At 37.1% G+C, this 23,699-nt stretch overlaps 1 protein-coding gene and 1 non-coding gene across 3 annotated transcripts in view; one reads left to right on the top strand and one right to left on the bottom strand.

Moving 5' to 3' along the window:
* Nucleotides 1–23,699, bottom strand: part of Luzp2 (leucine zipper protein 2) — a 235,869-nt gene that overhangs the window by 1,567 nt on the left and 210,603 nt on the right. For both annotated transcript variants that reach the window (XM_055607527.1, XM_055607528.1), the window contains exons 9-10: nucleotides 13,405–13,497; nucleotides 137–214 (exon numbers count right to left, since the gene is read on the bottom strand). In XM_055607527.1, the coding sequence (XP_055463502.1) occupies nucleotides 137–214; nucleotides 13,405–13,497 (171 nt within the window). The remainder of the gene's footprint in view (nucleotides 1–136; nucleotides 215–13,404; nucleotides 13,498–23,699) is intronic.
* Nucleotides 15,003–15,107, top strand: LOC129676983 (U6 spliceosomal RNA). Its single transcript, XR_008720147.1, has one exon. It is a non-coding gene; the product is annotated as a U6 spliceosomal RNA (small nuclear RNA).

Genomic DNA, 23,699 nt, shown 5'->3' with positions numbered 1-23,699 from the left:
CACACACACACACACACACACACACACACACACACACACACACACACACTAAACAAGAATTGCCCCGCAATCCAGTGTGTATAAGAAGGACTTTCTGGATATAATGAAAATCAATAGACTAACAAGGATTGAATACCTGTGTTGTGGGTTCTGATTCTGCAGTGATGTTACTTTGGGGACCCTCCTCATGCTTCACCAAACAGGAACTACCCTCCTGTAAAACAAGTGGAAATAGGTCAGCTTAGTTAAATTAAACCAAAGCGATGGAAAACTCATTGGGGAATAGTCCTAGTAACAAATTTCTGCCATTTCAATGCATACTAAAAGCTAGAGGCAAAATCTTCTCAATTGACTGGGTTTCCAAGAACCAGCAAGTACTCAGAGTCATTTGCTTTTCATAAGAGCCTCTCTCTATCACTGCCTACTCATGAGCTCGATTCTATGGGAAAACACTCAATAGAAAGAAAAGATTAAAGAAATGTATTTGTGATGCATTTGGACTTTAAGATTTAAATCAGTCATCAAGGGTAAGTTTTCATCAATACAGTAAGGCAGGAGATGGAGAGATTCCTCAGACTCCAATTCCTAGCACATGTTAGGCAACTGACACCCACTTATGACTGCTGCTCCAGGAGAGCCAATAACCTTCCCTAGCCTCTGCAAACATGGGTGCAGAAGTCACACACACACACATACATACACACACACACACACACACACACACACAGAGAGAGAGAGAGAGAGAGAGAGAGAGAGAGAGAGAGAGAGACATACACACACGAATCTTAAAATTTTGTAAGACAGAATGAATTTAAATTTTATGTATGTCTGGTGTACCATATGAGTGTCTGGTGTACTATATGAGTGTCCGGTGTCCAAGGAGGCCAGAAGAGGGCACTGGACTCCCTGCTACTGGGGTTATTGATATTTGTAGGCCACTTGTTGGTGCTGGTAATAGAACCTAAGTTATTTGGAAAACCAGCAAGTGCTCTTAATCGATGCGTCTGGCAAAATATTTCACTATATTTTAAAAAGGTAATATTTCTGTAACTAAAATATCCCTATATTTTACAAAGCAAGAAATTATATGTTCCCATTTAGCCCCATGAGATGTGAGAAGGAAAAGAATGGAAACAGCTCCAGTCAGCTATCATTCTGTCAGAAGGAACAGATTTTCCCTCCTTTCCCCTCTCCCTCTCCTTGTCTACTGGTTCCTTTGTCTTCCCCCTTTCTACATGTTGTAAACAAATGTTAAGATGGAGCAAGTCAGTGCTCCATGTCCGACTTCCTGTAGTCTTCTCCATGTTTGCTAATACATGGACAACTAGAAGGTCTTGACATTCAACAGTGCAGCTTCATTTCTAGAAAAACACATGGGTCAGGGGCCCCATTTAGCTTCATTCTGTCATTTAAAATACTCTGATGATGCCAGAGTGATGATGAAGGTGATGCAGACACAAGCTTTTACTAAGAGAGAGATACTAAGAGAGGAAAAAAAACACATTTTGTGTTTGGTTTTTCTCTATTCTTTAGCCTGCTACTTTCTGTCTTTCTCTCTGGAAGGAAAATTGATGGCCGGTATTTGTGGCTTTAGTCAGGGTGGCCACAGTGTAACTTGCAAGTCAATGTGGTAAGCATATGATGACACACCATTTACTGATAGAGATATCTCCTGAGACAAGTATTGTGTCAACTTGACACAAGCTAGAACCACAGAAGAGGAGAGAACCTCAACTAGATAAATGACTGCATAGGATCAGGCTGTACCTAAGCCAGTATAGCATTTCCTTAATTAGTGATTGATGGGGGAAATGGTTGCGGGTGGTGCCATCCCTGGGCTGGTGGTCCTGTGTTCTGTAATAAAGCAGGTTGAGCAAGTAAAGAAGCATGTAAAGAAGCCAGTAAGCAGCACCCTTCCATGGCCTCTGCTTTAGCTCCTACCTCCAGGTTCCTGCCCTGTTTGAGTTCCTGTCCTGACTTCCTTTAATGATTATCAGTGCTATGAAAGCATAAGTCAAAAAAGAAAAGCAAAATAAAACAAAACAAAACAAAAAACAACACCCTAAGTCATTAGAACTAAGTGATTCATATATGTTTCACATTTGAATCTTACACATGCATCATGTTATTTACTCTTTTTCATCACTGTGTATATCAACTGTAGCGCTTCAGATTGTTTTTATCTGCGTAAGCACACACAGCCCATCAGTATTTTGTGTGATACTTTAAGATAAAGGCTATGAACCTTGATCACTCATAGGTCCCAATAAGAGACCAGATCATCAGTATCTAATGCCCACTAAGTAACAAGTGGATAAAAATCACAGATTTTAAAATATGTGTCAGTTTTTAAAATGTTCATACTCCTGCTTTCTCTGTATCATCAGATGTAGTCATGTTTTATAGAAGGTCCATTTTTAGTGAATATTTTACCAATATATGCCTACTAGAAAAGTGACCCGAAATAACAGCAGAAATGGTAGTCAAAATATTAACTCCTTTATTTTCTAATATTATATTCGGTAGAGAAACATTCTAAAACACCAATGGAAAGAAATGTTATCTGTTGTTCATAAAAGATTGTTTTTTGGTTACTTGGACCACTTGTCATTTTGTTTTCCAGCAGGGAGGGAAGAACTGATCTTGAGTATTTATCAGGAAAATTTTCTAAGACAAAGCATTAGGAAAATTAGAAAAGGTATGGAGATGTACCATATAACGGGTGAGGATGCAGGAAGATGAAAACTCTGAAAGGATGGGAGGAACAACTTGGAAATACACAGGTCAAACAGTGTTGTGTATGAGGAATCTGGTCCTTACTAAGAAATTACATTGTAAGGGCTCTCCTCCTCCATGCTCATGTTTCAATGATAGTTCACAGCCAGAAAACTTTCTCTGTATTGAAATCTAGAGACTTATAAACTGTATTTCATAGAACTCCTCCCATGAAATGAGTTCTCAACTATAGTGTCATTATGGTCCTCTTTCTTCAGTGAAAGTCTGTAAACTATGTCAGTTCTGTAAGCATCCCTTGCTTTGTATGTCTCTAGAGATTATGTATGTAAAGCTGTTTTGTTTTTATTTTGTTTTGCATTGTTTTATGATTCCTGCTGCCACTTACATAGACCCACAGATTTTTATATGGCTATTAAGTACATACAGAAGCACAACAAGTATTTGTCACCTTGATGGGCTCTTTGTGTCATATTTCAGTACAGCTTGGAATAATTACAGGTATTCTGTTTCTTGTAATTCTTCATGAGATTAGCTCAAATAAATTATAATTCTTCAAAAATGGCAAAAATAGTTTACGAAAATTGTGTTTTAAGGAATTTACCTTCAATGATTATTCAATTATGTGTGTGTGATTATGTATGTATATATGTCCATGTTTGTGTGTATGTTCCATAAGTGTATTTGTGTGTTCCAAAGTGTTTGTGCACATGTTTGTACATGTGCCTGGAACATTCACACTTATGACTATAATTTTCATTGCTACGGTCATACTGAAAGTTCCGTAGATAAGGGCTTTAAATAATTTTCTTTAGTTCTTATAACTAGTTATGTGTAAAACTTATTCTCCTTTAAGAGATAAGTACTAAAAAATTTATCCAGAACCCCCCCCCCCAAAGTTTGGTAGAAATAAAGAGCTTTTGTCAAATGTTCAAACGGATACACAATGGATGAAAGGCAAGAAGCAAGAAGAGGAGAGGGAAGTGAGATTGGGATCAAAGGACAACTAAATTAATGAGCAGACTCCCAGAATGGCAGGATCTGAAGATATCCCTATGAAGCAAAGGGTCACAGTCTCACACATTTTTATTTCTAGCCCCATGTAAGGCCTATAGGGTAGGTAATGGAATTTTACAGAATTGAATATATCTTAAAAGTTAGTTTTCAGCCTGCATAAATTATACTTGCCACTGTACAATAGTTTACTTTTTAAAAAGAATCATAGAAAAATTGGGTATTTTCAAACTTAAAGACAATTATGAACTATTCACATTTCCTAAAAGAGTTCTAATTGACTAAGAAGTGAAGAATAAAAGAAAATTAACCAGAGAAGAGACTGAGTTTTAACAACCAATCATAAAGGTGTCAATGACAGGAGCTCCACAAGGACCAAATATATCTGCGCACAGCGGTCTTTTCTGAGACTGATTCTCCAACCAAGGGGCATATATGGATATAACCTAGAAGCCCTGCTCAGGCGTAACCCAAGTGGGTTCACCAGTAAGGGAACAGGGACTATCTCCAACATGAACTCAATGGCTGCCTCTTTGAACCCCCACCCCCAACCTGAGGGAGGAGCAGCCTTGCTAGGCCACAGAGAGGGACATCACAGCTAGTCCTGATGAGACCTGATAAGCTAGGGTCAGATGGAAGTGGAGGAGGACCTCCCCTATCAGTGGATTTAGATAGGGGCAGGGAGGAGATGAGGGAGGGCAGGATTGGGAGGGAATGAAGGAGGGAGCTACAGCTTGGATACAAAGTAAATAAACTGTAATTAATATATAAAAAAGGGTGTCAATGTGGTAGATGGATTAGTGCTTGTTATCTTGTGTCAACAGAATTTTGTGGAGTGCATGTTAGTAATAATTTTTAAAGTTTAGTATTAGTCTTGGCATTGTAAGAAAATAATAATTAGCATTTTTTTTCCTGCAGTAAATTAACAGCGGTGGAAAAATGGGGAATATGTAGTATGGGATTTTACTTTCTGGGAGAAAGAATATAAATGTTGGGTGTATGTACGCTCAGTTTCCCCTATGTAAAATGTGCAAAGTACAGGTTTAATGTTCAATGTTTATAATAGAAATCTATGAGTTAGTCATGCATGCTGGCTGTAGTCTAGAATCTCAGAACTTTTGGGCCAAGGCAGGAGCATTATTATGAGTTTGATGTCATTCTGGCCCACATGGTGAATTCTAAGTTAGCAGGTTATATGTAGGGAAATCATGTATCCCAGCTCAGATGTAGCCCATAGACTCAGTCTCCAAGTGGGGTCCCTAGGAAGGGGAACAGGGATTGTCTCTGATATGATCTCAGTGGCAGGCTTTCTGTTCACCTCTCCATGGGGGGTGCAGCCTTAACAGGCCACAGAGGAAGACAATGCAGCCAGTCCTGATGAGACATGATAGGCTAGGGTCAAATAGCATGGGAGGAGGACCTCCCCTATCAGTGGACTAGGGGAGGGGCATAGGGGGAAAAGGGTAAGGTTGGGAGGAGACGAGGGAGGGGCCACAGCTGGGATACAAATTGAATAAATAATAAATGATAATAAAAAAGGAAAAAAGAAAACATTGCAAGTGGAGAATGACACTCAAAAAGACAAACAAAACAAAAAACAAAGTATCAAAACAAAATAGTGAGTATTAATGGAGACAATTTTTAATAACTTATGAAAAAGAAAACAAAATAATTGTATGAAAGTATGGAAGCTTAACAAATAATGGGAAAAAATGAAAGAAAATGTAAGACAATGTTTGAACAATTACCTTTGCAAAATGTTTAAGCTGAAAATATGAAATAAATTCTATAGATAACTCTACAGTAGTGCAAAGCATGCCAATGTTAACCAGTAAGCTATGAAACAGTGTGAGATGTGGCAACACATGACTGAATTGAGGAGGATAGAGTGAAGAGTTCTAAAGCTTGGTTTCACAAGAACTAACACCGACTGTCTTTCTGTATGTCCAACCACATAAGTAATCTTGTAGTTCTATCTTTATCTCATATGTATATCTAGTCTTCCTCCTTCTTGCTCGCTAGTTCCTCTTCCCTCCCTTTTCCCTCATTCCTCCCTTATATTTGTGTTCTCTTCCTCTCCCTCCCTTCCTGTCCTTCTCTACTGTCTCCTCTTTCTTTTCAGTCTCACCCTTCTCATACTTTCTTTACTACTCTTTTTCCCCTTCTTCCTCTCCTTTCTTTTTCTGATCATCACCATCCTCCCCTCCCATCCCATCAGGCCTATATCTCACCATTCCTCCTTTACTGTTTCTGATTTGAACAGAACAAAAATGTGTCCTATCAATCAACTTTCAGTAACCTTAAAGTCCCAATGTATCCTTGATTAGACCAACCTATCTAATTTAATGAGCACTCAGATAATTCATACTGAATCAGTGATAAATTTTTCTCTTTATTTGACTTGGATGCAGATGGTCCATTAGGAATTTATTAATTGAAATAATGTTGCATATTGGGAATGAGACATTTAAAAAGGCAGAATGAACTGCTGTAATAGTGATATAGTTTGTTTAATTTTAACTACACCATATTACTAATTTTGTAAATAAAAAAAAAACTTTAAGAACTATGGAAAACTGTGTTGTTGCTCACAGATGTTATCCTGGCACTTGGGAGGCTGGGATGGAAAGATTACTGTCTCTGAGGCTATCCTGGGCTTCAGAGTGTGAATCTCTTTCTAAAATAAATAAATATATTAGATATAAACAAAGTAGAATAATTTAGCTAAAATTTGTTGTGAAATTGTCTCATTTAAAACTCCAACCTTGAAGATTGCTTTCATCTTGTTACTACTCTTAATAACTTGATGATATTTCACAAAAGAGATATATTAATATATCTGATGCCTTTTCTAATTTGTGCAAATGTACAACTAAGCCTAAAATAGACCAAAAAAAAAATGTCGATGTTCTGCACAAAAGCAGAACTCAAATCTGTTTCCTGCTCACATTGAATTAAGAGATGAGACAAACTAAAAGGTGAAAACAAAAAATGATAACAACCCACAAACATAAAAATAGCACAGAGGGAGCATCCTAAAGTTACTTAGAGGTGCAAATGAATCTTAGGAAAATATTTCTGGGATATTATATTATCTATGCATTCCACAGGATTAAAAAATTAACCAAAACTAATATTGAATCTGGGTAAGGAGTTTAAACTCATTTGAAGAAGACAAACAGTGCTTATGCCTGCTATGGCGTCCATGTCTTCAGTGAATACACTCCTAACTCCCTCCAGGAACCTTTATAATGCAAATTTATGACATTCTCAGCTCCTAAAGATACTATTAATGCAATTCAAAGTAAGGGCCTCAAACAAATAACCAAAATGTGATATAGACTGTTGCAGATAAGTAAATACATGTATAAACATATATAAACAGTGAACGCCCAGACTAGCAAAGGTCAAAGATTATCAAATGAGGCTGTGTATATAACCACAGTTTTGCCCCAAATGTCTCAAAGTATTTTACTGTATATTCAAAGAATATTACTGTACTAGTTGGGCTATTTTTATTTGCTAAATTAATATTTTGAACATTATTAAGTTTTCTATATTGTTTCCAGAGCAAAAGCATAACAGAGATCACATTTTACTTGTTTGAAATTAAAGTGTTATTAAATGGTGGACATGGTAATTTGTATCAGTGAAAAACGATTCTTCCAAATACCTTTGGAGACCATTTTCCAGTTTTGCACTATTTGGATGTATGGATGGAAAAAATTACTCCTCTAAAAAATGCCACAGCAACACAATTACAAAATCAGCCTTTGCTACAAGTGAGCTCTGCTTAGAATGACAATGGACACAGGTCCCTCAAACCACTCAAATCAAAGCATGACTTGCAGAAGGACTGTCAACCACATATCATCACCACCTCATCAGGGTTATTCTAAGACACAATGAATGCCGTGTTTAACAGCAAACTGAATTTTCTTAAATCTCTGCAAAATAAACAGCATAAAAAAAAAAGTCTGGACATTATTTTTTCCTGTAGCTCTTGGATTTTATTTCTGGATGTTTTCCCCCAATAATTTACATAAACAATGCTTGGATGATTGTAAAAGTTCAGGTCCAGATGTAAATGTTGTGTTTATTTCCTCAGAAGTGGGGATGAGATGACAGCCTTACCCAATCTGTGCAAACACATGGCTTGGGCTGAGCCCAGAGCATTTCTTTCTCTGTTGTAGCTGTCCCTAGACTAGGCCTAGAAGCTTCTACCCTCTGTACAAACTGATCTTCTGCAAGCCCAGACCTTGAAGGCTTCAGCTTCCATCCTCAATCTGCTAACCTAGGCCTACATACAATGTTTCAGCCTCCAAGACTTACTGCTGAATATGCTCATCCTTTTCTGGCTCTTTCTGAAATCTTGCTGGCTTGTTCAACTCAGCTGTTCTGGCCCAAACTCCTCTCAAGATGACTGATTCAATCTGGTTTTTCTAAGCTTCTGACTGAATTGCTCTGCTTGGCCTCAAACTAACTCTGGTGATATGTTCTAATCTTCTGGCTCATTCTCATTCTCTGGGTTTTTCTTTCTGCATCCTATTTCTGTAAAACTGTCCCCATAAAACTTCCACACACAATTCTCCCACTACTATTCATCACTACATTATTCCTCTACTTCTCCCTGCACTGTTCTTAAGTAGCCTCTCTTACCTGTGTTCTTGTGAGAGTTGGGTGTATCCTCTGTCTGACTCATTCTGTCAAAGCTTTCTCTGATTTGTCACTTTGTCTGTTCCTCAATTAGTTGTCACTTTCAAACACTGCTGCTTTCTTCTGTAAACTAATTTTACTTTCATTGTTTGGTATTAAAGATGTGTACTAAGGGTGTACGTGTATTTTAGCCAGATATACTCTAATCCAGGGCATATCTGCATTCCAGCCAGATCACATAGACCTAGAGGGCCTTTGCATGTGATTTCATGCCAGAGCAGCCTTATTGCTGGATTAAAATTCCTCTACAGCTGATTAGAAGGTTCCCTTTGGTCAGGAGCTCACAAGCAAAAACAGTGGCAGGCAGCCAGCTGTGCAGGTGGACCAGTAGTAGATGTGGCAGACAACTGAGCAAGCATGCCAGTAGTAAAAACAAAGGAGAATTGAGTAAATGTGGCAGAGGCCAACGTGTGAGACAACTGAGCAAATGTGTTAGAAGTAAACAAAAGCAATGGTTTGTGTTGCTTTTCATTTCCTTAGCACCTTAAGAAAAATATCTGCTACTCATAGGAGTAAAAATATTTCAAAACACATTGATGTTAGGTCTCAACTCTTTTTTTTTTTTTTTTGGTCTCAACTTTTAATTCTTAAAAATAAAAGCAAAATGTATGCTACTTAAGAACAGCCATGGAATAATGAGATGGAGGAACATCAGGCTTTGCTGTCTCCATTTAATCTAATATTATATTTTATCAACTGAAGCCATTATAGCTGGATCTTGAGGTAGCACTATCCCTAATTTTCTGAGAAAGTGACAGACAGATTGCTTTCCAAAGTAGTTGTACAAGTTTACATTCCCACCAGCAATGTAGGAGGGTCCCTCTTTCTCCAGGTCCTCTTCAGCATGTGTTGTCACTTGAGTTTTGATCTTAACCATTCTGATAGATGTAAGGTGAAATCTCAGGGTTGTTTTGATTTGAATTTCCCTGATGACTAAGGTCATTGAACATTTCTTTATTGAACATTTGTTTCTCTGCCTTTTGATATTCCTCTATTGAGAATTCTCTGTTTAGTTCTGTACACCATTTTTTTAAATTGGATTACTTGATTTGTTGCTCTTTAACTTCTTGAGTTCTTTATATATTCTGGATGTTAGCCCTCTGTCAGATATAGGATTGGCAGAGACCAATGTTCCAACCAAGGACCAATGATGAAGAGGACCTAGAACCTCTGCTCAGATGTTGGGCATAGGCAGCTCAGTCTCCAAGTAGGTTCCCTTATAAGGATAACAGGGACTGTCTCTGACATGAACTCAGTGGCTGGCTCTTTGAAACCCCCTCCCCGAGGGGGGTGCAGCCTTGCCAGGCCACAGAGGAAGACAATGCAAACAGTTCTGATAAGATCTGATAGGCTAGGGTCATACAGAAGGGGTGGAGGACCTCCCCTATCAGTGGACTAGGGGAGAGTACATGGGGAGAAAAAGGAGGGAGGATGGGATTGGAAGGAAACAAGGGAGGGGGCTACAACCCGGATACAACGTGAATAAATTGTAATAAATAATAAATAAATAAAAATTTTAAAAAATGAATAAATATGCCTGAAATCAGCTTCAGGGTTTCTCAAAATGTTTAACACAAAATATTGACAACAGAAATTCTAGTAAATACACTCTAGGCATCTTCTCACAGATGTGCTAATGTATATAACTGGATCCTGGGCATGTTACAGGCTGATCCAGGAATGTTTGTCCATATTGAAATTGGAAAATCTTTGCTACATCCTATATTGATAAGAAGTCCATAAAATAAAGCCATTTACAAAAGGTATCTGAGGAGCAGCACTGTGAAGACTTAGATGTAGGTTTGCCTTCCCACATTCTCTCCTGTGCTAGCCAGTGTAAACTGTGAGCAGCACCAATCCAGTCACAACCATCATGACTTACGCACGTGAAAAATTGCGTGTGCTTTCCCCATTCTTTCTAGAGTTCCAGGGATAACACCCAAGATCATCTCTTCCTCCAGCACCTCACTTGCTACCTTCTATGAGTTTTCATTATCTGATCATACATAGCTACTCACTTTAACTGCTAATTCATCTTCATATATGTTAGATAAAAAACCTCTTTTTTCATATTTGACTGATAACTTATTCTTTCTTCAGTATTTCAATCAACTATATCCATCTCTATATCAATCAACTATCCATCCATCACTTTATATAAATAGAAACTCACTGAAAATTAAGGACTGTGAGGTTTCCTAAATCATTATTTTAGGTTTTAAACCTCAGAAATAATGTAACATCTAGGACAATTGTCTAAATATCCAAATAGTGAATATAGAAATTTACATTGCAACACAATTTGGAAAAAAATAGAAGGCTCATTAAGGATTACAAGTTTGAATGTTGGATATAATATAGCTATGAGCACAGAACAAAGAAACAGAAAGTGGTTCTTGTGTTTTTAGTTTAATCATTTAAATTAAATTCTCTTTTCTGTCAGGTTACACATCCAATAAAACAAACCAGAGTGACTCTTGACTCTCCATCTGCATTTACAATGATGTTGAAAGTATTTTCAAATTGCTATACTGAAATGGCAGCCACACTTTTATTATGCTTAACATAACTTAGGATGTTTTGGGTTTAGACAGCTACACATGAGAATAGTTCCCATGGATCCAAAATTCCTCCCACACTCATTTGGCTTATTGGAAAAAGTCAGAAATGCGGCATTCTCAAATGTGACTTGAGGAAAGAAGCCCTGAATCCTCAGCGCCTAGGCTCTGTGTTTGCATGAGTAGTTAACACTCAGAATCTCGAGCAAGCTTAGCAACTATTAAGATCAGTAGAAGCTTATTGAAGCCTCATAGTCCTCAGTCACAGTCCCACAAGTATGTATATATACGCACATTCACATATGTATGAGTGTATACATTAAATTATCCTACACTAAGTGACAGATTCTGGAAATAGATGTCCCATCATCAAATTCATATAAAAGCTGCCACCACTACTACAGGAGATTATATAGAAATTACCATTTTAACATGAAACTGTAACTGTAGAAAAAAAGATAGCTTGTTGCTAATTAATATACCACAGGACCTACGGCTTTCCTAAACCAACACTTTTAAAATTATATTCCCTGGGTCACATGTCTATAGGATAGTCTGTTTTGAGGCAATAGTCATCAGTCTGATGTTAAAAAAGTATACAAAGTCCCTTAGCTCTGTTCATTTACAAAACTCCAAGTAGTTGTTCAAAATGTGAATAATGTTCCCAGATAATTTTGTGATTATTTCTATTTGAAAACACTTTTAGTGAAATTTATCTGAAGCATAAAATTACCTCGAGTATTTGAAATAAACGCATCAGTTTTACAGATTCCACCCATGGGAATGCTGAGCTAACTTTTCTAGAAAGACCTCTGCAACCATATTTTGATAGTGTTCTCTAGGTAGTATTATTCTGAAGTGTTCTCTGGGTGATATTATTCTGAAGTCACAGATTGGAAGTCCTGATTTAAAATTTAAAAACTGATATTCATCCTTGTGCCACTAATCCTCTTCCTTAAACATGAATAATTTATCTAGTTTATATTATACTTTGGGTCTGTAGCTCTTCTTGAGCATTCTCTGCACTGGGAATTATAGCTTCTGGAAGGGTGAAACACCAAACACCAATGTTTATTGAAGTAAGAGTAGAGACAATGGTTTCATTGTTGCAGTGACAGAACCAGGGAAGGATAAGTTTATAGGAATTATCAAAGGAAAGGTGTTCATAAAGGAGAGTAATAGTGGAAGGAGAGGGAGGAAATAATAAATACACACACACAGGGTTTGACAGGTCCAATATTTTGTAAAATGGTGAGCCAAAATGATGCTTAATATCAACGAATAGAACAAACTTTTCAATCCATTGGTAAAAAAAGTAGATGCCCTCCTATAAAGTAACACTAGTCTTTGTTTGTCAGTTGACAAACATTTGAAAACATGGCACAATTCAATCTAAATTTTCTAATGAGGGAATCCGAGTTTTTTCTTTGTGGTTTGGGACTAACCTATGTGAGTACCTCACTGCTTTCTATATTCTATTCTGTATTAATTCTGCTCTTGTATATCTTCTTGTGAAAATTTGCTCTCATTGGCAAAAATCTATCCATATTTGAGGCCACTGCAAAGGCATTCCTTCCTACCTATAGATTTCTGGACTCTGTAGAAGTCAACTGCAGAATATTAATTTCTACTCCTGGTTAACTTTATATTTTAAGTTATATGATTTAGATATATGGTTCTATATACAAGGAATCAGTGGCAAGTGTATTGAGAAATGATTTTGATTTCAAACTCATGTTGGGAGCTAGCAGAAAAAAAAGTAAATACTGATTAACTTGTTTTTCTCTTCTTTATTTCCTTTAGAGTTGGCTAATTTCCTTCACCACGGGCATCTCACTATATAATTTCTATTTGGACTAGAGCCTATATCTAAATCTGGTTAACAAAAATGTCTGTTGTAGTTTGTTAAATTTGCCATGACAGATCTAAAACCTTCATTCTAACAGAATTCAGGGAATGATATTTTTTTCTTGCAGGGACCCCTGCAGTTCAGGTTCCTATCTATCATATGAAGGTTGAGAATCTCCCTCTGTCTAGTATGCTGTCCTGTAATGGCACATTTGTTTTTGTTAGGTGGAAAAACTAATTATACTATAGAATCTTTTTTGTTTGTTTCCGCCTTAACCCCTTGACTGTTGTCTCGTGGTTGTAGGAATGAATGTGATGGTAGTGCTAAGCCTTCAGTTGGACAGCAGAATCTGGCTACCCAACCTAGAAAAACATTTACCTGATGCTGTCTAGGCAACATCTGTGTCATCACATGGAAAGTTATCATGCTTAGAAAGTAGACATCCCCCACACACAGAGAACATTTCATGATGGCATGAGCTATCATTGCCAAAGGTTGTGTCCTTCTTTGCAAACCACTTTAGGTTATTCTTACATCTTGAGGACCACACACAGAGATTCTTCTCGTGTCTTCCTTTGTTGCCTGAACTTGAGAGCTCTCATGGTTTCCTGGAGAACTTTGTTGTGGCTGCAGAGAAATACATAGAAGAAAGAAAAAATACATTAAAATAAGAGAAATAGGTTTTTATACACAGACACAGATTTATGTGGTTATATAACATAAAATACAATGTCAACATTTCACTCTAAAAAGAAAATAGACATTATATATAAGACATCCTTAAAATGTGCCTTAAAATTCTTACCTTTGAAATTAAGAAAATTAATTTCTGTTAAATTTTTGCATTAGTGAAACTTAATGGAAGCTTTTTCATTGGGTATGCATATTTCTTAATCTTGCCCTTCCTCTTTATATTAATCTCCAGTTTGTTTGAGCTATAATAAGTACATGCTTCATTTTCTCAACTAGACAGAAAATACCTTGCAACATTTCAGAGTATAACTACAGGGTTATACGCATTCTATTCCTTTACAAAGCAAGCTGTTTAGGTACCAAAATATTATTAAAACATTCTAGACCTAGATTAGATTGTACAGAGACTAGAAGCTTCCAAGGCTAGGCCTAGGTTAACAGTACGCTTCTGAGATGACAATTAATCAGGTATTTGGTTACCGCCCTGACATGGGCATTGTTATGAATGGTGAATTATTTTCCATAACCATGTGATAAAGAATGTTCCCCAGTTTCCCTGATTGTCTAATGAAGATGCTGAAGCCAATGACTGGTCAGAAAAGAGGTAGATGTAGTTTAGGTTTCCTGACTTGGGATAGAGAGAACAGGATAGAGATGGGAGAGGAGAAGCCGAAGAGATAGCAGGAGGAGAGAAAGCAGGAGAGAAAGGAGTCCCCATGCGGCGAGATGAATGATGAGCAGCATATGTGAATGTGGCCATGAGGAGAGGCTGGTGGAGCAGAAGCTGCCTGGGAGTCAACAGATTGGCAAGTGATTGGTTTTTATGTGGGTTTTAGAGATACTTGGGATAGAATAGTCAGAATCTGCCCAGCATAGTGCTTAGAGCTTAATTTAAAAAAAAAAATGCTATTTCCCGAGTCTGTAGTTTTGACTACAATGGGCCATATATGAAGGGTCTAACTATTGGGGTCTAAAAAGCTCAAGAGTGAAACGGAATCTAGTTAGAGTACAAGAAACCCAGCTGGGATCTTCAGCTCTTCTACATGGTCCTCACATAGCTTTCCACAAGTAGCTGCACTCCTTACTAAGAAGGCATTCTCACAAAAATTATTGAAAAATCCTTACTATACATATTAGAATGTATATTTCAAGTGAAGCTAATCAGGCTTATGAAGTATTAAGAAATCCACAGAAAATAAAGCTCTCAAGTTCATTTCACAGTTTTCATATTAATCCGACATGATCCTGGGCTTTGGCTAAACACAGTAATTAAGGAATTTCTCTTGACATGTAAGTCTAACTTTATTGTCATCTAGAAGGAATTGAAACATGTCTTATTATTCTGGCATTACCTTGTTTAGAAGACATAAACACACATCTATCTTATTGTGCATTTTCTAAGGAACAGAAAACATAAAAGATATGAATAATATCCCTGTGCTTGCTTTGACCTTACATATTTGAAAATAGGAGTGATCCAGAGAAGATTTGCATAGCCCCTGTACAAGGATGACAGAAAAATTTATGAGGCCTTTCATATTTTTTAAAACCTTTCTTTCAACATCATTGAGGATAAATTAAAAGAAGTTTTTGAAGATGCCATGGATATCAGATTGGTCAGCCAGGTTGGGAAGAGTGAAGGTGTTGCATATATTGAATTTAAGACAAAAGTTGATGCAGGAAAAACTTTGAACAAAATCAGGGGACAGAAATTGGTGGGTAATTTGTTTCACTCTACTAAATTGGAGATACAGAACAAAGGGAAGAGAGAGATGGAAAGAATAGTTGTTGGAGTGGTGAATCAAAAACTTTGATTTTGTGTAACCTTTCCTACAGTGCAACAGAAGAAAATCTTCAGGAAATATATGAGTAAACAACTTTTATCAAAGTACCCCACAACCAAAATGACAAATCTGTAAAGTATGCTTTTATAGAATTTGCCTCCTTTGAAGATGCTAAAGAAGCCATAAACCCCTGTAATAAAATGGAATTCAAGGGCAAGAAGTCAACCATCTAAATTTCTGTTTGTCAAAGATCTGTCAGAGGATCTGTCACCAACAATTTGAGGGTTCTTTTCACTGATTTGGGAAATGGTTCCCCCAAAGAGTTTGGCTTTGTAGACTTTTATAGCAAGGAAGACACCAAAGTTGCCACTGAGGCCATGGAAGATGGAGAAATTGATGTGCCAGGACCCATGGAGCTGGCTTGGCTTAGCTGTCTTGAGAGGCATGTGCCATAGATTTTTTTAGGTTAGAGTCCATGGCTTCTGGGACACAATATGCCTTCCAGTTCCCGAGAGATAAACACACTCCTTCATTCCGTGAAGTCTTCCAGCCTCTTTGTGTTTCTCTGTATGTTCCCTTGGAAGCCAAGGAAGCATGGAAGCTTGGTAGGACAATTGCTCCTAGACATTTATCTGTGTACCCTGTATACGTTGCAAACATCATTATATCCTGACAGTTATAACTGTATTGATTTTGACAACTGGCATCATATTCTGTTTCTCAAAATGGTATAAAAAGTTGATTGCTCTCAAGAAAATTGTCCTTCAGTTATGTTGTGGTCCCTCCAGCCTGGCCTGATTTAATTCCTCAAAGCCATGTCAAGTGACTTTGGTCCAGTAAGTAAGTGCAGGCACTTACACTGATGAAAACAAAGTTACCTTGGACTGGGCCAAACCTGAAGGTGAAGGTGACTTTGGTGGCCTAATTGTAGGCAGAAGAGCTTTAGAGGCCAAGGGAGGGGTCAGAAGAAGAAGAGGCAGATTTGGTTTCAGAGTCCACGAGGCTTTGGAGGTCTAAGAGGATTTCTAAGTGGTAGAGGATGAGGAGGAGACTCCAAGACACAAAGAAAGAAGACTGAATAGTTTCTTCTGTATGGAAGAGTCTTTTGCTCTTCATTTGAAAGCAAGTACTTTGTGTTTTTCTTTACTTGGTTACCTATTCAGTGACTGAACCTTGTGAGGACATTTCAATACAGGAAACAGCCATGTGGTATACAAGGAATCCATATAGATAACATTTCAAAAAAGATACCATGTTGGTTTTTTTTAAGTTTTTTATTTTTATTGTTAGTTACATTTTATTAACTCTGTATCCCAGCTGTATCCTACTCCCTCATTCCCTCCCAATCCCACAATCCCTCCCTCTTCTCCTCCCTGCCCCTTTCCAAGTCCACTGATAGGGGAGGACCTCCTCCCCTTTCATCTGACCCTGTTTTATCATGTATCTTCAGGACTGGCTGCAAAGTCCTCCTCTGTGGCCTAGGAGTGCTGCTCCTCCCTTGGGGGTTGGGGAGGTAAAGGAGCCACTCATTGAGTTCATGTCAGAAAAGTTGGTTTTGACTGGTTATTCATATGAACTTTTAAAAGATGAGTGATGGAGCTAACCCTTATCTGTATATTTTAAAATTATATTGTTTCATCCCATGTACAAAATAATTTTTTCCTACAAATAATTGCTTTCCTCTTCCATTTGCATTGGGTGCTGTAAAGAAATCTTTTATAATTTGTGTGTGTGTGTGTGTGTGTGTGTGTGTGTGTGTGTGTTTCTTTAGTGACTTTAGGACAAATTAAAAGTCCTAAAGTCTGGGGGAAATGACACTTATACTTATTATTATTATTAGCTATGCTTGAAAGACAACAGATAACAAATGAACCTAACCTCTATTCGGAGTTAAGTTCCTTTGGGGATGTGAAGAGGAGAGGGATGCTGTTTTTATTATCATGATGTCTACAGTCAGTTATCGGTAACTTGCTATAATGCAAAGTGTGTTTGCCTGTGCATACGTGCACAGCTGTTGTGTGCAGGGAGAAAAAGTGCTGAATCCCCTGGAAACTGCAGTGTTACTGCACTTTTGTATTTTGTGTTTCCGAAATTAGGTTTCAGCTGAACAATCAGATAACTGAATAACTTTGTAATTTTATTTCAACATACAACCTGAGTAACTGTCTAAAGGCAAGAACTATTATTCCTTCCCAATATCTTTCATAGTTTGTCACATGCAACGAGATCTCATGTGTCTACATTTATTGTGCCCAGGGTTTTTTTTTGCTGTTTGTTGTTCACAGGTCTGACATAGAGTGCTATTATCCATATGTTTCCTACATGAAATTTACAGATTAAAATCCATAAAGGGCTGGGGAGATGGCTCAGGTGGTAAAAGCACTTGTTGCTACTGCAGAGGACCCAAGTTCAATTCCTTTTTGCACCCATATGTTGGCACACAACCATTTATAACTCCATATGCAGAGGATTCCACAGTCACGCACGGGGCACATAGAAACACACCAGCAAAACATTCATATATAAAATAAACTAAAACTTAAAAAATAAAATCCTTACAACATATTTGGGAAATGTCTCTTATGGCTGAAGGTTCCTGTAGCTTCAATTTGGTTTATATGTTTTATTTTCATAAATCTCAACTCACTTGCAACCAGACTGCATTAGGATCACCACATTTTATTGTTGTTTATACATCAGACTGCAGTCTCCAGAGGAAAGTATATTCAATATTGAATCTTTGGAAGCTAGTGTGTATTTTGCAATCAACTAATTATTGTTTGTTATTTTCTTTCAGCTTTTTATCATTTACACTTAAAACATAAACAAAATAAAACTAAAGATAAGTGCTAAGTAATAAAGCAACTAGACATACATATGGCTGAAGAAATGATTGCAAAATGGATCAAAGGAATTCAATGGCAAATTAGATTATGTCCAGCAGCCTTATAAGTGAACACACATTTGCATACATTCTATGTTTTGCAATAAGATTACAATTGAAAGAGAGAACAAATTAACTCTGTTTTATCCCTTGAAGCACCATTTGGTTCTCAAGAAATACTCTTTGTTTCTTCTCCTTTTCTACTAAACCATTAATTGTTACCTTCCTTTTAGTAATGGTAGGGAAGAGTACGGAGTGGCACATTCTCTGAGCAACCTAAAATAGAGGCATACAACCAGGTAGTTTGTTTGTTTATTTATTTATTTATTGTTTTTTAAATTATTATTTATTACAATTTATTTAATTTATATCCCTCCCTCAACTCCACCCAATCTCATCCTCCCTCCCTCTTCTCCTCCTATGCTCCTCTCCCAGTCCATTCATAGGGAATTATTTCTTTCCATCTGACTCTAGCCAATCAGGTCTCATCAGGACTGAGTACATTGTCTTTCTCTGTGGCCTGGTAAGATCACTTCCTTCAAGGGGAAGTGATCAAAGAGCCAGCCATGGAGTTCATGTCAGAGACAACCCCTCTTCCCCTTACTAGGATACCCACTTGGACACTGAGCTGCCATGAGGTACATCTGTGCAGGAGTTCTAGGTTTTCTTCATGCATGGTCCTTGGTTGGAGTATCAGTCTCAGAAAAGACCCTTGTGCCCAAATTTTTTAGTTCTGTTGCTCTCCTTGTGGAGCTCCTGTCCTCTCCAGATCTTACTATTTCCCACTTCTTTGAAAACATTCTGTACACTCTGCCCAAAGTTTGGCTGTAAGTCTCAGCATCTGCTTTGATACCCTGCAGGGTAGGCCCTCTGTGGTAGGCTCCTGTCCTGTTTCCTGTGTTCTCTCTCTTCTGATGTCCATCCTCTTTGCCTTTCTGAATGGAGATTGAGCATCTTAGATAGAGTCCTCTTTGATTAGTTTCTTTAGATGTACAGATTTTAGTATGTTTATCCTATATTATATGTTTAATATCCACTTATGAGTGAGTGTATACTCTGTGTCTTTCTGCTTCTGGAATACCTCACTCAGGATGATCTTTTCCAGTTCCTACCATTTACCTGCAAATTTCATGATTTCTTTGTTTTTTATTGCTGAGTAATACTCCATTGTGTACATGTACCACAATTTCTGTATCCATTCCTCAACTGAGGGACATCTGGCTTGTTTCCAGATTCTGGCTATTGCGAATAAAGCTTCAACAAACATGGTTGAGCAAATGTACTTGTTGTGTTCTTGAGCATATTTAGGATATATACCTAGGAGTGGTATAGCTGGATCTTGAGCTATTAGGAAGCACTATTCCTAATTGTCTGAAAAAACCCCAGACTGATTTCCAAAGTGGTTGTACAAGTTTACATTCCCACTAACATTTAAGTAGGGTTTCTCTTTCTCCACAACTTCTCCAGCATGTGTTGTCACTTGAGTTTTTGGTCTTAGCTATTCTGATGGGTGTAAAGTGAAATCTCAGGGCTATCTTGATTTGCCTCTCCCTGATGGCTAAGGACTTTGAGCATTTCTCTAAGTGTTTCTCTGTCATTCTATATTCTTCTACAGAGAATTCTCTGTTTAGCTCTGTACTCCATTTTTTAATTGGATTACTTGATTTGTTGCTTTTTAACTTTTTAGTTCTTTATATATTCTGGACATTAGCCCTTTGTCAGATATAGGGTTGGCCAAGATTGTTTCCCAGTCTGTAGCCTGGCGTTTTGTTCTGATGGCAGTGTCCTTTGCTTTACAGAAGATTTTCAATTTCATGAGGTCCCATTTATTGATTGTTAATGTTAGAGACTGTGCTGTTGGTATTCTGTTCAGGAAGTTGTCTCCTGTGCCAATGAGTTCAAGGCTCTTCCACACCTTTTCTTCTAACCATTTGGTATGTTTTGTTTTAAGTTGAGGTCTTTGATCCAGTTGGACTTTAGTTTTGTGCAGGGTGAGAAATAATGATATATTTGCATTTCTCTGCATGTAGACATCCAGTTAGACCAGCATCATTTTTTGAAGATGTTGTCTTTTTTCCATTGTATGGTTTTGGCTTCTTTGTCAAAAAACAAGAATCCGTAGGCGTGTGGGTTTATTTCTGGATCTTCTATTCAAATCGATTGATCTTACATTCTGTTTCTATGCCAGTACTATGTGGATTTTATTAGTATTGTCATGTAGTACCTCTTGAGATCAGGGGTGGAGATACTTCCAGTTTATCTGTTGTTGTACAGGATTGTTTTAACAATTCAAGGTTTTTGTTTTTCCAAATGTAATTGAGCATTGTTCTTTCAAGGTCTGTGATGAAATGTGTTGGTATTTTGATGAGAACTGCATTGAATCTGTAGATTGCTTTTGGCAGAATGGCCATTTTCACTATGTTAATCCTACAGATCTCTGAGCATGGGAAGTCTTTCCATCTTCTGATATCTTCTTCAATTTCTTTCTTCAGAGACTTGAAGTTTTTTTCAAACAGGTCTCTCACTTGCTTGGTTAGAGTCACACCAAGATACTTTATGTTATTAGTGGCTATTGTGAAGGGTGTTATTTCCCTAATTTTTTTCTCAGCCCTTTTGTGTTTCGTATACAGGAGGGCTACTGGTTTTTATTGAGTTAATTTTGTATCCAGCCACTTTGCTGAAGGTGTTTATCAGCTGAAGGTGTTCTCTTGTAGAAATTTGAGGTCACTCATGTATATTATTATATTGTCTGTGAGTAGTGATACTTTGACTTCTTCCTTTCCAATTTGTATCCCCTTGATCTCCTTTAGTTGTCTCATTGGTCTAACTAGGACTTCAAGTACTGTGTTGAAGAGATACAGAGAGTGTGGGCAGCCTTGCCTTGTCCTTGATTTCAGTGGGAATGATTTAAGTTTTTCTCCATTTAGTTTAATGTTGTCTATAGGCTTGCTTATATTGTCTTTACTATGTGATCTTTATATAATATAAAGACTATATATTATAATATAAATATATATTTATATATATATTATAATATATACATATATTATAAATAATATATATATATATTCTTTATTATGTTTAGATTTGTGCCTTGTATCCCTGATCTCTCCAATACTTGAAACATGAGTGGTGTTGGATTTTGTCAAATACTTTTTTGGCATCTAAGGAGATGATCATGTGGTTTTTCTACTTCAGTTTGTTTATACTGTGTATTACATTGATGGATTTCCATATATTGAATCACCCCTGCATGCCTGGGATGAAGCCTATTTGGTCATGGTGGCTATCTTTTATGTGTTCTTGGATTCGGTTTGCAAGTATTTTATTGAGTATTTTTGCATCAATGTTCATAAGAGAGATAGGTCTGAAGTTCTCTTTTTTGTTGGGTGTTGTATATTAATATTTATTATTCATTTATCTTTTAGTTAATCATTGGTTATTCCCTAAACCAGCTGTATACACAAATCACCACACAGAGACTGGGATTTATTTCATTAAACTAGAACACAATGCTGGGTAATAATTACTCCATCCTAAACCTCCAAGCCCATATAATTTCTTACCATTTAGATTTCACCCTTTATATTGGCTTTTAGTCATATCTTAGGTCCGGTCCATCTCTCCATGTGGTTCCAAGACCTCTCCTGTGGATTCTCCTTCTGTCTGTGTGGTTTAGTTATCAAGGTGACTATAACCTCATAGAAGGGATTTGGTAATGTTCTTTCTCTTTCTCTTTTGTGGAAGAGTTTGAAGAGAATTGGAGTTAGCACTTCTTTGAAGATCTGGTAGAATTCTGCACTGAAACCATCTGGCACTTGGCATTTTTTGGTAGCAAAAGTTTTGATGACTGCTTCTGTTTACTTGGGAGATATAGGACTATTCAATCTATTTACCTGATCTTGATTTAATTTTGGTAAATGGAATCTATCAAGAAAATTGTCCATTTTATTCAGATTTTCAAATTCTGTGGTGTATCAGCTTTTGTAGTAAGACCTAATGATTGTTTGGATTTCCTTAGTGGCTGTTGTTATGTCCACCTTTTCATTTCTGATTTGCTGATTTGGATAGTTTCTCTCTGCCTTTTAGCTAGTTTGATTAAGGGTTTGTCTATTTTGTTGATTTTCTCAATGAACCAGCTCTTGGTTTCATTGATTCTTTGAATTGTTTTCTTTGTTTCTAATTCATTGATTTCAGCCCTGAATTTGATTTTTTCCAGCCATGTACTCCTCTTGGATGTCTGCTTCTTTTTTAATTAGGGTTTTTAAGTGTGTTGTTGAGTTGCTTGTATGAGATGTCTCAATCTTCTTTCTGGAGGCACTTAGTGTTTTGAACTTTCATCTTAGCACTGCTTTCATTGTGTTCCATTAGTTTGGGTAAATTGTGTTGTGTCTTCATTTTCTTTGAATTGTAGGATGTCTAAGCTTTCTATTTTTATTTCTTCCTTGATCCAGCTTTTGTTGAATAGAGAGTTGTTTAGCTTCCATGTGTATGTAGGCTTTTTGTTATTTCTGTTTTTGTTGAGGTCTAGTTTTAAGCCATGATGGTCTGATAGGATACAAGGGATTATTTTGATCTTCTTGTGTCTGTTGACTATTTGCTCAATTTTTGAGAAGTGTCTGTGAGGTGCTGAAAAGAAGGTATACTCTCTTTAGTTTGGGTGAAATGTTCTGTACACATCTATTAGGTCCATTTGATATATAACCCCTGTAAGTGTTATTATTTCTCTATTTAGCTTCTGTCTAGATGATCTGTCCATTGTTAAGAGTAGAGTATTGATGTCTCCCACCAGTAAGGTGCTGAGATTAATGTGTGATTTAATCTTTAATAATGTTTCATTTACAAATGCAGGTGCTCTTATATTTGTGGCATAGATGTTCAGGATTGTGATGTCCTCCTGATGAATTTTTTCTTTTATGAGAATGAAGTGCCCTTCCTCATTTTTTTTAATTAATTTTGGTTGAAGGTCTATTTTACTAGATAGTCGGATAGCTAATCCAGCTTGTTTTCTGCATCTGTTTGCTTGAAAAATATATTTCCAGTTCTTTATTCTGAGTTAGTGTTTATCTTTGTCGCAGAGGTTTGTTTCTTGGATTCAGCAGAATGTTGGATCCTGTTTCTGCAACCATTCTGTTAGTCTGTGTCTTTTTATTGGAGAGTTGAATCCGTTGATGTTGATAGATAATAGTTAGCAATAAGCATTAGTTCCTTTTATTGTGTAGTCGGTAGTGATAGTGTGTTTGTGTGCTTGTTTTCTTTTAATTTTTTTGTTGTGAAGTTATCTACATCCTGTGTTTTCTTGGCTGTAGTTGTTTTCATTAGATTGGAGTTTTCCTTCTAGTATCTTCTGTAGGGCTGGGTTGCTGTGTAGGTATTGCTTAAGCTTAATTTTGTCATGAAACATTTTGACTTTCCCATCTATGTTGACTGAAAATTTTGCTGGCTATAGTAGTCTGGGTTGGCCTCTG

This window comes from Psammomys obesus, unplaced genomic scaffold, assembly GCF_907164565.1.
Source record: "Psammomys obesus unplaced genomic scaffold, mPsaObe1.curated_primary_1811, whole genome shotgun sequence".
Classification (NCBI taxonomy): Eukaryota; Metazoa; Chordata; class Mammalia; order Rodentia; family Muridae; genus Psammomys; species Psammomys obesus.
Note: the sequence above shows the minus strand (reverse complement) of the source record. Positions and strands in the feature narration are given on the sequence as shown.